Source organism: Eucyclogobius newberryi, unplaced genomic scaffold, assembly GCF_026437365.1.
Source record: "Eucyclogobius newberryi isolate DKJ021-1_F unplaced genomic scaffold, fEucNew1.0.hap1 SCAF_3, whole genome shotgun sequence".
Classification (NCBI taxonomy): domain Eukaryota; kingdom Metazoa; phylum Chordata; class Actinopteri; order Gobiiformes; family Gobiidae; genus Eucyclogobius; species Eucyclogobius newberryi.
Genome location: NW_027315945.1, coordinates 331,645 through 344,478, shown reverse-complemented (window position 1 = coordinate 344,478; position 12,834 = coordinate 331,645). Strand labels below are relative to the sequence as shown.

Genomic DNA, 12,834 nt, shown 5'->3' with positions numbered 1-12,834 from the left:
ACCTCTATCACATATTCTGGGACTGTCCTGTTGCTCACAAATATGGGACTGAAGTTCATGATGCTCTGCAGACCGTTTTTGACATTTCCATCCCACTGAACTGTAGAACTATGTACTTGGGCTTCAAAACCTTTGGAATGTACTTTTGGCAACAGGAAAAAAAGCTATCACAAAAAATTGCCAGCGTATTGTTCTGTGCCCATGGTTCATCTCTGGGTGGTGAGAGGCCGAGAGCAACAGGTCTTTCCTCAGCGTTCTCCTGTGAGTGCTGAGCCTTTACAGTTGTAGGACACTCACTTCTCACTTTGTGTCTGTTCCAGATGTCAGGTGAACACCTGGCCCTGCCTGCAGTGACCGCACCCCTCCTGACCACATCCACTGAGTCCACACCAGTCAATAGCTCGGAGTGGGCAGGCCCTGAACATGGGTGGGTGGTGCCTCACTTCACCATGGCGGCACAGTGCAGGGTGGTGGCCACGCTGGTGCTGTGCGTGTTTGCCGCTATCAGTAACATGTGCGTGCTTGTGAGTGTATGGCGCGCACAGGGGCTGGCCTCACACCTGCGACCCCTGCTGCTCAGCCTGGCGGGGGCCCACCTGATGGCGGCACTACTGGTCATGCCCATGGACGCGGCGTGGAACATCACGGTGCAGTGGAGAGGGGGGGCTGTTCTGTGCAAACTGCTGTGTTTTCTGAAGCTGTTGTGCATGCACGCATCCGCGCACGTGGTCATCGTCATCAGCCTGGACAGGCAGCACGCCATCCTCCGACCTCTGCAAGCCCTCAGCGCACAGCAGCGCAACCGCCGCATGCTAACAGCTGCATGGGTGCTCAGCGTGGTGCTGGCCACGCCACAGGTAACTCTTTTGTTTTTGTGCGTGTGTGTGTGTGTCCGTGTGTGTGCGTGTGTGTGTGTGTCCGTGTGTGTGTGTGTGTGTGTCCGTGTGTGTGTGTGTGTGTGTGTGTGTCCGTGTGTGTGTGTGTGTGTGTGTGTGTGCGCGTGTGTGTCTGTGTGTGTGTGTGTGTGTGCGTGTGTCTGTGTGTGTGTGCGTGTGTGTGCGTGTGTGTGTGTGTGTGTGCGTGTGTGTCTGTGTGTGTGTGCGTGTGTGTGCGTGTGTGCGTTCATGTGTGTGTGTGTCCGTGCGTGTGTGTGTGTGTGTGCGTGTGTGTCTGTGTGTGTGTGTGTGTGTCTGTGTGTGTGTGTGTGCGTGTGCGCGTTCATGTGTGTGTGTGTGTGTGTGTCCGTGCGTGTGTGTGTGTGTGTGCGTGTGTGTCTGTGTGTGTGTGCGTGTGTGCGTGTGTGCGTTCATGTGTGTGTGTGTCCGTGCGTGTGCGTGTGTGTGTGCGTGTCCGTGCGTGTGTGTGTGTGTGTGTGAGCGTGTGCGTGCGTGTGTGTCTGTTTGTGTGTGTGTGTGCGTGTCCGTGCGTGTGTGTGTGTGCGTGTCCGTGCGTGTGTGTGTATGTGTGTGTGTGTGTGAGCGTGTGTGTGCGTGTCCGTGCGTGTGTGTGTGTGTACGTGTGTGTCTGTGTGTGTGCGTGCGTGTGTGTCTGTGTGTGTGTGTGTGTCCGTGCGTGTGCGTGTGCGTGTGTGTGTGCGTGTGCGTGCGTGTGTGCGTTCGTGTGTGCGTTCGTGTGTGTGCGAGTGTGCGTGTTGTATACCACTGACTTGGACTTGAGTCATCTTTGAGACTTGAATTGATTAAAGTGACGGGTTCTACTAGAGACACTGTTCTTCTAATTATGACATGTTTTGGTGGTGTAGAACCTGTGATAAAAACACCCCGTTGCAAATTGTGGCTCCTCAATGACAACACTGCACACGGTTTCTAAAGTACGGGCGCATTTATTGGCCTTCTGAAATGCCAGTAAACGCAGTGAAAACTACAGGACAAAGTAATCGGTATAATTAGACACTCCATATTGTCTTTGCTAACGCACAGTGCCAAATAAAACGGCTAGCTTGTGTCACTTCAGAGGTCTTTATGATGAACATTAACATTTGTGCATTTTCTAGCTGTGTACAACGTACAGTGTAATTAGCACATCATAAATTCACAATTACATGTATTTCACATGCACAAAAACCTTATGCAGCTGGTTAGGCAGCCCTTCGAAGTCCTGAACATGTTAAACTTCCACCTGTGCCCGATACAATATCAGAATCAGAATAAAGTTTATTGCCATTTGTCAATGAAAAGGATTCACTTTTCCTGGCGGTTCGGTGCAACACAAACATCAAACACTGAACAATGAATACAATATATATAATATTACTGGTACCAAACCAAAGGAAATACTGGAGTCGAAATGTCTAAGACAATTTATTAAAACGTCTTATTCAAAATAAAGACATTTCAAAGGCATGACTATTAATAATAATAATATATATATATATATATATATATATATATATATATATATATATATATATATATATATATATGTATATATATATATATATATATATTATAATAATAATAATTCTATGACACATACATAAATGATTCTGCAAATTGAGTTTAAGTGTCATAAAGGTCATCTAGTTTTGTTTTCCAGAGAAGGTCATGGATGGTATTGTGTATCAAGGCTCTTTGTGTCTCGGACTTTAATGTCAATGACTTTGCCAGTTAGGTCCAACTACTTAAGAAGGACGTTCCACATTATTAAGCAGACCACCATTTTAAAGCTAAATGGGAAAGAAAAAGGATCTCTCTAGTGCCAAAAAGCAGGAAATAGTTGAATGCCTTGGACAAGGTCTGAAAACCATAGATATTTAATGATCATGTACTATTAAGACATTTGTAGCTGATTCAGAGCACACATGGATTCATGCAGAAAAAGGCACAATAAGGAATGTTTCTGCCAGACAAATACATCAAATTAAGAGAGCAGCTGCTAAAATGCCATTACAGCGCAGCAAACAGGTATTTGAAGCTGCTGGTGCCTCTGGAGTCCACAAACATCAAGGTAGGATAGGTTATGGCACTGCGGAAGGAGGTCCAGAATATGAAAAGTAAGATTCTATATTTGGAGTCCAGATCTTGCAGGAACATGAAAAATGACTTACGCAAAATGACTCACTAGCCCAAAATCGTATTTATTCTGTGTTGACATCAACTTACAGTTTAACCATATAGATGTTGTCCGGTCAGAACTGAGTCGTTCGATGCAACTGACATGCTCATATTAGTCACTTTGTGATGGTGAGTGTTTATTTACTAAATGTTAATCCGGCGCTAGCTCTATTCATTGAATAGCTTAGCATTAGCTAAGCACACGCTAAGAGTCTGGTAGGAGATGCACATGGTAAGCCCATTGTCCCCTGTTTTAATCTCTATTACTCCATCTGCTGGATCATTGGACACTTACTGTTTTTAGGTATTGACTATTCATCACTTAAGACTGTTTCTGTTCCACGCAAACAATTCTCTGAACCAGTGAAGAACTGAGTGACTTTGGGAAGGGATTTGTGTATCAAGCAGTATAATATGAACTTGTTTTTTCAAAACTGTCTATTGATCAATTGTTACTCACTAACATTTGAAAGAGTTATATAAACATTGTATTGATATATTAGGGAACCTAATAGAATCCTTGATTTTTGAAGAAAAATATTCTTTAAAAATCTATAAAGGGTTACATTTTTTAACCCAAAAGGACTATGGCGCCTAGGATTAGCAACTTGGATCCATGCTCAATGTTGTTGTTTTTTCTTTGTATAAATATGTTTGACATTTTTTAAGATAACACATTTTTAAACAAGCGCTTGTGCAACCGTACTTTAGAGACGGTCCCTAACTGGCGCACCAAGCGGCATTTCAGCGCAGCTACCGTGCTACTGCAGGCGGGGCACATTGAGAAGAAGCTACCGCTCCAGTTACGGAGGCGAATGTCCAACGTCGAACGTGAAACTAACTTCACCGCGGTGATATTACATCGTCTCCGGGATTAAACGGTTTTCCAGTAGGCATTCTTTAGGATAAGATTCAGGATAAGATTATAACAGGCTGTAATGAATCAGAATTGAAATGTAAAAAGTCACAGGGTGAGACGGAACGACACGGAAGGTGGTCAGAGGGCAAGCGAGAGGCGGAGTCAAGGTCCCTCCCAAGTTCGGTGCACAGGCAAACAGCGTTGTCAGAGGAAAGGCAAAAGGATAATCAGAACGGTCCAAGATCGATGACGGCAAACGGGATCACGAGGATAAGGCAAAATTCAGAAGTCAGAGTCCAAAAACTGATCCAGAGAACACACACTAGTATAGTACACTCTGTGAAGAGCTGAGAGACAAAAGGGGCAGTAACCAGAGGGAGAACAAGAAGGGAGGAGGGAAACTAAGAGGAGCAGAGACAGAACACTGAGTAAAAAATGACAACTTTACATCACCAAATAGACGGTGACCATGACACAGATGTAATATTTTTAACAACTCATATGCACTTTATAGGTTTAGTACTGTACATAACAGTATATAGGCTCATTTATGAAACACAGCTGGAAAATGTTTTTTGTGAGGCCCCTAAAACGAGCAGAGAATACAGAGTTAATGAACAGGATAAATTACGCTAGGTATTTATTTTTGATGAGGGAATGTTGTTAGAACATGGTGTTAAAAGCTAATTCTTTTTTATAAAAAGCCAATTTTCCATAATGTGTCCTTTTAAAAAAAATGTTTTTTATTTTTGCCAGTTTTTTTATTCGCACAGATTCAAACACTGACAGAGATATTAATCATAAACAAGGAAGACATGTCAATGTGAGTTATAGAAATACATCAACCACTGCATTTTCACCAGCCCTTTACCTCGGTTTTAAACTAAGAAGGTGCTAAAAAGTGACCTATTTGCATTCTGTCAGATATGAACCAAACAAAACACATTAGTGCTTCTTTTGATGTTGCCGGGACTCGTGCTGCTGTCCCCAATGTGAGCCGCAAATAAAGAGTGGGCCAGAGCTTCAGTCGGGCCTGCGGCATATCTCCTGGGGCCCCTGCGGAGCATTAGCGTGGCAAACAACAGGGACACATTCCTATCTGATTAAAACACTCACCTGCCTCAATGACAGCTCTGCAGCTCTGAAACGCCCTCTGGTGTCCATGATGTGAACCTGACAGGACACACTAGTGAAATAGTAACACAATCATTTTCTTTTCATTTTAGGTTGTCACACTGCCACTTGTTGGTCGATGTTGTGCATTTGGACCTATGCGAACACTAGAGTGCACTAAACCCACCACCGCTCTGAAGCCCCTTGAAACAGTCTTGGAGTTGCGCCTGTTGCACTCTGAAGCGGCTTGTGTGGTGTGAAAGGGGCTGAACTCAGGATGACCTACTTTCACTGAAGCCTGGGAGAAAAAAACAGTTGGAATTGAATCGATAAAGTACATAGATCACATATATAATCAATCCAATTCTATTTATATTTTTAACGCCTGAAATCACAGCTGCCGTTGCCTCGAAGAGCGACAGATGTAACAATGTTTATAGGCACCATAATCTGGAACTGAGAGAAATGTAGCCTGGATTAACTGTTTTCTACCAGGGTAACCCGAACCCATTTCTAAAGAAGACAAGCTGGCTTTAAGATTCTGTCAGCTCTTGTACTCTTGTTGGTTGAAGGAGAGTTTATCATCGATCCGGATGCACAAGTATTTGTAATAGGATACTTTTTCCATTACTATTTTGAATCTCCTGTGCTGCAGAAGGGGCTCTGGTAAATGGATTACATCACACATCTGCATATAAGTGCTTTAGATGATTATTTGAGAGAGATTCCTAAACAAAGTAAGAAAGTTAAAGCTTCGGCAGTTAAACAATCAAAGCTGACAGAGGGGACAGTAAGGACAGAGCGGACAGTAAGGACAGAGCGGACAGTAAGGACAGAGGGGACAGTAAGGACAGAGGGGACAGTAAGGACAGAGGGGCAGAGGGGACAGTAAGGACAGAGGGGACAGTAAGGACAGAGGGGACAGCAGGGACAGCTCAATTGTGTTCTTTGTTAAACTTCAAAACACTGTGTTTAATTACAATCTAACTCATATTCACTTGGGTTAGAGTTCATTCTAATTGGTGCAATTAGAGTCTTTTTAATCCTGTGACGCAGTGGACCTCAGGGGCGCCGTGAGACCCCCGGTTCAAAAGACGCATCACTAACGCATTCATGTATAAATATCACATGTTAGAATGTGGGCACCTGCGATATATTGTCAGGTGCGGCCCTGACAATAGATCTAAAATGATCTTTTCTTCAGGAGCGCTGCACAGCCCAGAAAGTACAGTATTCATCATACAAAGGCAAACATAAGAGGGGACAGAGTTTTGAAAGACGAAAGAGGACAGATATGTACTGGCTAAAGGAACTGTTAACGGAAATGCGTCTACTCCACCAGGGGGCGATATCACCTTCTATACAAATATTGTGGAGCTGATTGTGAACCACTCTGAGGGAACCCTGATCTGTGGTGATTGGAATCTTACATTAGACGTGTCGAGCTCAAGAGTCACTGGAGGAACAATAAATAAGATGTTCTGTATCTTATTGTAGAAAATAGATAAGATAAGATAAGATATTCCTTTATTGTCCCACATGGGGAAATTTCATTGGTGCAACGCAGGTAGATCCAGAGGTAGATACAGAAGAACAGATCACTTATAGGAAGTCTGAAAAACACTTTCAGTAGAAGATCTCCTATAAATAAATAAAAACTCCCATAGACAAATAAATAAATAAATACATAAATACCATTGCATGTGATCACGACAGCAATTGCACATGAATATGTGTCACGACAGCACATAGATTGCACATGAATTTCACAGTAATTGCACATGAATTGCACATGAATTCCAACAGCAATTGCACATATGACAGAATTGCACATGGTTAGGTCAGTATTACGAGTGTTCAGTACTAACAGTTTTTGTTATAAAGTCTGACAGCAGCAGGAAGGAAAGACCTACGGAACCTTTCCTTCACACATCGAGGGTGGATCAGTCACTGAAGCTGCTCTCCAGAGCGGACAGAGTGTCCTGCAGGGGACAGAGTGTCCTGCAGGGGGTGACACTCATGGTCCAGCATAGATGTGAATCTAGCCAGGACCCTCCTGTCCCCCACCTCCTGCACCGAGTCCAGAGCACAGCCCAGGACGGAGCTGGACTTCTTGATGACTCTGTCCAGTCTCTTCCTCTCCCTCTCTGTGATGCTGCTGCTCCAGCAGGCCACACTGTACAGGAGGGCCGATGCCACCACAGAGTCGTAGAAGGTCTTCAGGAGTGGCCCTGTCACTCCAAAAGACCTGAGTCTCCTCAGGAGGTAGAGCCGACTCTGGCTCTTCCTGTACAGTGCGTCTGTGTTATGAGTCCAGTCCAGTTTGTGGTTCAGATGAACACCCAGGTACTTGTATGAGTCACTCTCTCAATGTCCCGTCCCTGGATATTCACTGGTGAGGGATTGATTGACATCTGGAGGGAGATGAAACCTAGGGCTCGCCAGTATACCTATCTTTTAAATCCACATACTCAGGGCCTAGGGTTGGGTGGGTGAGCTCTAGAAAAAATATTTTAAAAACACATCACGCAACCAGATGAATGGGCAATGGCCTGGTAAAAAAGTATACCCATAGGCAATTACAATAAGAGGATTCAACTGATTAAAATGATAAGATGTCAAGGATTTAATGCAAAAGATTAAAATAATGATTAGGGGACTGTTTGTGTCTGTCAGAGGGGTGAGGCCTTTCTAACCACGATTCATCAAACTAGTGCAAATGAAGCTGATACGTGCCCTTTAAGTAGATTTGTCAGGTATCTGTACTTGAGTATCACAATTTCTGGCCACTTTTTACTTTTACTCTTTAGGGTATTCTTACTCGTTTCCACCTCACACATTTATATCAAGATGTAATTGTAGAAAAAGGTTCAGTTGTTTCATCTGGACTTACTTACTTACTTACGAGTTTAGAAAAAGTACAACTTTACGACTCTCATCCAAGAGTCATTGTCAATCTGCGAATTGACCCAAAAATGACCACCAATTGGTTTTATTTTGCCCAATTTAGACATATTTGTGCGCACATTTTTCAAGACAACCTCGGAATATCTTGTGTGGTTTAAGATCTATTACCAAATGTAATAGTTGTTAGTTAGTAGTTTTGAGATAGGATACGATTCTTATAAAATCTCTTTAAGCCCAAGGTAAAATATTCCATTGAGTCAGAATATTCCACTTCTGTGCCACTGTCTTTTGGGTCCTGGATAACTTTGTTCACAAACCTTTCCCTTTGCAAGAAACATCTGTCAAATGAGAGGGATGTACGGACCCATATGTCCCAAAAAGACCTTTGAAAGACAGTAAACAAACAAAATGTTGGATGACTAAAGGAATGTCACCCCATGGACAAGGATACTGTTTCCACCAGAGCGTCTCCTCCTTCGATCAACATCTCTGATAAAGGACAGGATGGAAAGTTTCTCAGGATTAACTTCCTTAATGACTATATTTCACATCTAAACTGACTTAATGCTGACTGTGTGATCTAAACTTGTGACTGAATCATGTTCTAGTTTAGTTTCTCGGTAAGAACTGAGTTTGAAATGTGTTCATGACATAGTTAATGTACTTCCTCATGACCTGCTCATGATGTGTGTTCGTTGACGATGTTGCAGTATTTTGTTATAGTTACATGTTGTTTTTGCTGGTTTAAGTTAAATTTGTCCAAACGGAGGATAAGTTTGACTAAGAGTTAAAGTCACTCCCACTCTAGGCCACTCCTCTGAGGTCAGATAAAACACCAGACCGAGCCCTGCTCACTCTCTTCCCTTCGGCTGAACATCTGCCAGGACACACCGGGTCGTGGACCCCGGGGGCCCCTCCTCCACCAGGGAGAGTCCAATGTCTCCAAAAACTCTACTTTCAGCAGAGGCTGAAGCTACATCTTCATCAAGGATACACAAGTCAAGGGACCTTGGACTCATCAAACTATTCAAACGCTAAACCTGCACAAGGATCAGCACCACAGACAGCTCCAAGGACCCAAAGAGCTCTGGGGACCCAAAGCTCTGAGGAAGCCGTGATCAACATCTGAGCCTTCCTTGGACATGTAAGACCTGAGAGTGGCTAATACTGTGACATTAAAGTCAGGATCCCTTGGAGAATAAATCAAAACTTAATTCTTAATACCAGCATTTCTTTAACTAAGATGAGCCCAGGCACAGCCTGTGTAACCAAATGTGTCATCGATTGATTTGATATCTTCCACACAAAATCATCCTGGTTTATAGAGCCTTTGTATTGATCTTTATAGTATTATGATTGTCTCCCTTTCAGAGAATGAGACTGAGGAGGTATTAATGTTTTGCTGAACAAGCTTCAGATGGTGCTCCTTTTAAATATAAATATGAACATTAACTATCTAAAGTGCTACACTTGTTGTCCACAATGTGATGGCGAGTCCCAGAGAATATACTTTACATCTTGGTACAAATGTGTGAGCAAGAAACGAGCTCTTTACTTTTTATATATGTACTTTCTATTCCTTTAGTTTAAATCTGCCCATTTTTGTTCTCCCCGGTTCTCCCCAGCGTGCTAGAAACAGGAGTGAGGCACGAGGGTGAGAGAGGAGGAGCGTTGTCATGGCGACGGTGCAGGTAGACGCTTCAAAGACAGACTGAATCTTAACTTGGTGGTGTTCGGACGCAACCATTATACTTAATGTGGCTGACAATATTACTTGTTAACTAAGGTTCGGGAGCTGGACCACGCCTCAACCTCTTACTCTTCCAACAACCACGCCTCCACTCTTTAACCAGTCCTCTAATTACCCAGAAGCCCTATTTATACAGACCTTTCCCAGCATCTTTTGTCGTCTGTGCTCTCTCGACCCCGCCCTCCCGCCCCATGTCTCTATCATATTCACCTGAACACATCACCATCTACGGAGGGGGGGTTCTGAATCAGCTAGGCTGATTACCCAAGACGGAGCCCCCATCCTTTGTCTCCACCCAGCCAATTATCATCGACCCATCTTGATTCAATATCGATCCATCATCGCTCCATCATCGATCCATCATCGATTCATCAACGATCCATCATCGCTCCATCATCGATCCATCAACGATTCATCAACGATCCATCATCGCTCCATCATCGCTCCATCATCGATCCATCATCGATTCATCAACGATCCAACATCGCTCCATCATCGATCCATCAACGATTCATCAACGATCCATCATCGCTCCATCATCGATCCATCAACGATCCCTCATCGATCCATCAACGATCCATCATCGCTCCATCATCGATCCATCATCGATCCATCATCAATCCATCAACGATCCTTCATCGCTCCATCATCGATCCATCATCGATCCATCATCGATCCATCAACAATCCATCAACAATCCATCATCGATCCATCATCGATCCATCATCGATCCATCAACAATCCATCAACAATCCATCATCGATCCATCAACGATTCATCAACGATCCATCATCGCTCCATCATCGCTCCATCATCGATCCATCATCGATTCATCAACGATCCATCATCGCTCCATCATCGATCCATCAACGATTCATCAACGATCCATCATCGCTCCATCATCGATCCATCAACGATCCCTCAACGATCCATCATCGCTCCATCATCGATCCATCATCGATCCATCATCGATCCATCATCAATCCATCAACGATCCTTCATCGCTCCATCATCGCTCCATCATCGATCCATCATCGATCCATCATCGATCCATCAACGATCCATCATCGATCCATCATCGATCCATCATCACTATTATAAATAAATATTCTTTCATATTCCATTGTTTTGGCGTGGTCTTTGCGAGTGAAAATATTTGATTGATTTGCTCCTCACTCGTTGGTCCACAGCGTCCACAGATTTCTTTTTACTATTATGTTGGTCTAGAGCTGTTGCATGTCCAGAAAGATATGTTTAATTGAGATCAAATGAACATCTAAAACCTTTATTCTAATTGTTAATGAACAGCAGCAGAGTGAGCGCATACCAAGTGTCCATATGTTTGGTTCACAGGTGACTAGATGCATGGATGGACGGCACCCATTTATTGAAAACACTTTAAGCTCCTCCCCTGTGCCCTGCAGCTGTTCATCTTTCGGCTGAGAAAGGCGGTGGATGTGGACTTCACACAGTGTGTCACTCACGGCAGCTTTGAGCCGCGCTGGCAGGAAACTCTCTACAACATGTTCCACTTCAGCACGCTCTACGTCTGCCCCCTGGTGGTCATGGTGTGGTGCTACAGCTGCATCCTCCTGCACATCCAGCGCCAGGCCACAGTCCACAAAGGTATGGTCCACACAGTGTCTGGATACTACAATGTAGTGTATATATATATATATATATATATATATATATATATATATATATATATATATATATATATATATATATATACTACAATGTTGAACTCAATCTACGATTATATATTGTATCATACATAATCCTAGATTGAGTTCAACATTGTAGTATATATATATATATATATATATATATATATATATATATACTGTATGTATATATATATATATATATATATATATATATATATATATATATATATATATATACTGTATGTATATATATATATATATATATATATATATATATATATATATATATATATATATATACTGTATGTATAATGTATTTCAATTCAGTTTATTTTTGTAACGCTCAAAATCACAACAGACGTTTCCTCGACCATAGACAAATGTCCCAGCGTCCTGTGTCCTTAGACAAATGTCCTTAGACAATGTCCTCAGTGTGATTTCCTTTACGAGCTTTTTGGTCATTTTAAACTGCTCCAGAATTTTTGAACAAATTGGTTTTGAAAACATATATTTTTTTATTAAAAATAGATTAAATAATGATTATAATATATGAACAATAACAACTGTACTTAGTTAGATCCACTGATAATATAGTGTGTCAGACTTGTGTGGGCCAGATTCTAGTGTGTCTCTGTGTTGCAGCTGGAGAGTGGAGCTTGCGTCGCTCGGGCACAGACATTATCCCTAAAGCGCGGATAAAGACGGTGAAGATGAGCGTGGTGATCGTGCTGTCTTTTGTCCTCTGCTGGACGCCGTACTACCTGCTGGGGGTGTGGTACTGGTTCCAGCCCACAGTCCTGGACCACACCCCAGAGTATGTGCACCACAGCCTCTTTGTGTTTGGGAACCTCAACTCCTGCCTGGATCCGCTCATCTACGGCTTCTACTCCCCGTCCTTCAGGGCCGGACTGTGGCAGTGCTGCAGGGGCCGGCGGAGGGGCCGCACCCTGAACCAGAGCCCAGTGCCCATGAAACAGGTTCAGCAGGAGGAGCAGGAGATGGACAGGATGAGCCCAGAGCAGAGGGACCTTGAGTGACTCGAGCGCTGGAACAGTCACTACAAACTTTGTCTTCAGAAGTACAAGGAGTATAAAGGAGTATAAAGGAGTATAAAGGAGAATAAAGGAGTATAAAGGAGAATAAATGAGAATAAGTGGGACCAAAGATGCTCTAAAACTGTGTATTATGGGTCAGATTTATAAGGCCAGGTGCTAAAATCCTACTTATAATTTGCACGTGCTATTTGGTGGGCATGTACATTATATACTATGCGTATTATTAGTGGTTCAAATCTGATGTCAATGAGTTTCATGAGTGAGAAGAATGTGCCTCGTTATAACAATGTCACTGATCATCACATTAAACAAAGTTATGATGTATCAGTGACACATGTTCACGAATAATAATGACACTTTATGTTCAAATACATAATTATTTTAGCTAAAGGAATGTTCCTATCTA

The 12,834-nt window shown here is 42.9% G+C and overlaps 1 protein-coding gene across 1 annotated transcript; it reads left to right on the top strand.

Annotated features, from left to right (window-relative positions):
* The first annotated feature begins 320 nt into the window (after positions 1 to 320).
* Positions 321 to 12,449, top strand: LOC140374363 (gonadotropin-releasing hormone II receptor-like). The gene is made up of 3 exons (XM_072461242.1): positions 321 to 857; positions 11,128 to 11,329; positions 12,016 to 12,449. The coding sequence occupies exons 1-3, from the start codon at positions 321 to 323 to the stop codon at positions 12,408 to 12,410; spliced, it is 1,134 nt and encodes a 377-aa protein (XP_072317343.1). The 3' UTR covers positions 12,411 to 12,449.
* The last annotated feature ends 385 nt before the right edge of the window (positions 12,450 to 12,834 follow it).

Coding starts and splice junctions, on each gene's coding strand:
- LOC140374363 (XM_072461242.1), top strand. CDS start 321: ATGTCAGGTGAACACCTGGCCCTGCCTGCAGTGACCGCACCCCTCCTG. Junction 858..11,127: donor TGGTGCTGGCCACGCCACAG/GTAACTCTTTTG, acceptor TGTGCCCTGCAG/CTGTTCATCTTTCGGCTGAG. Junction 11,330..12,015: donor CCAGGCCACAGTCCACAAAG/GTATGGTCCACA, acceptor TCTGTGTTGCAG/CTGGAGAGTGGAGCTTGCGT.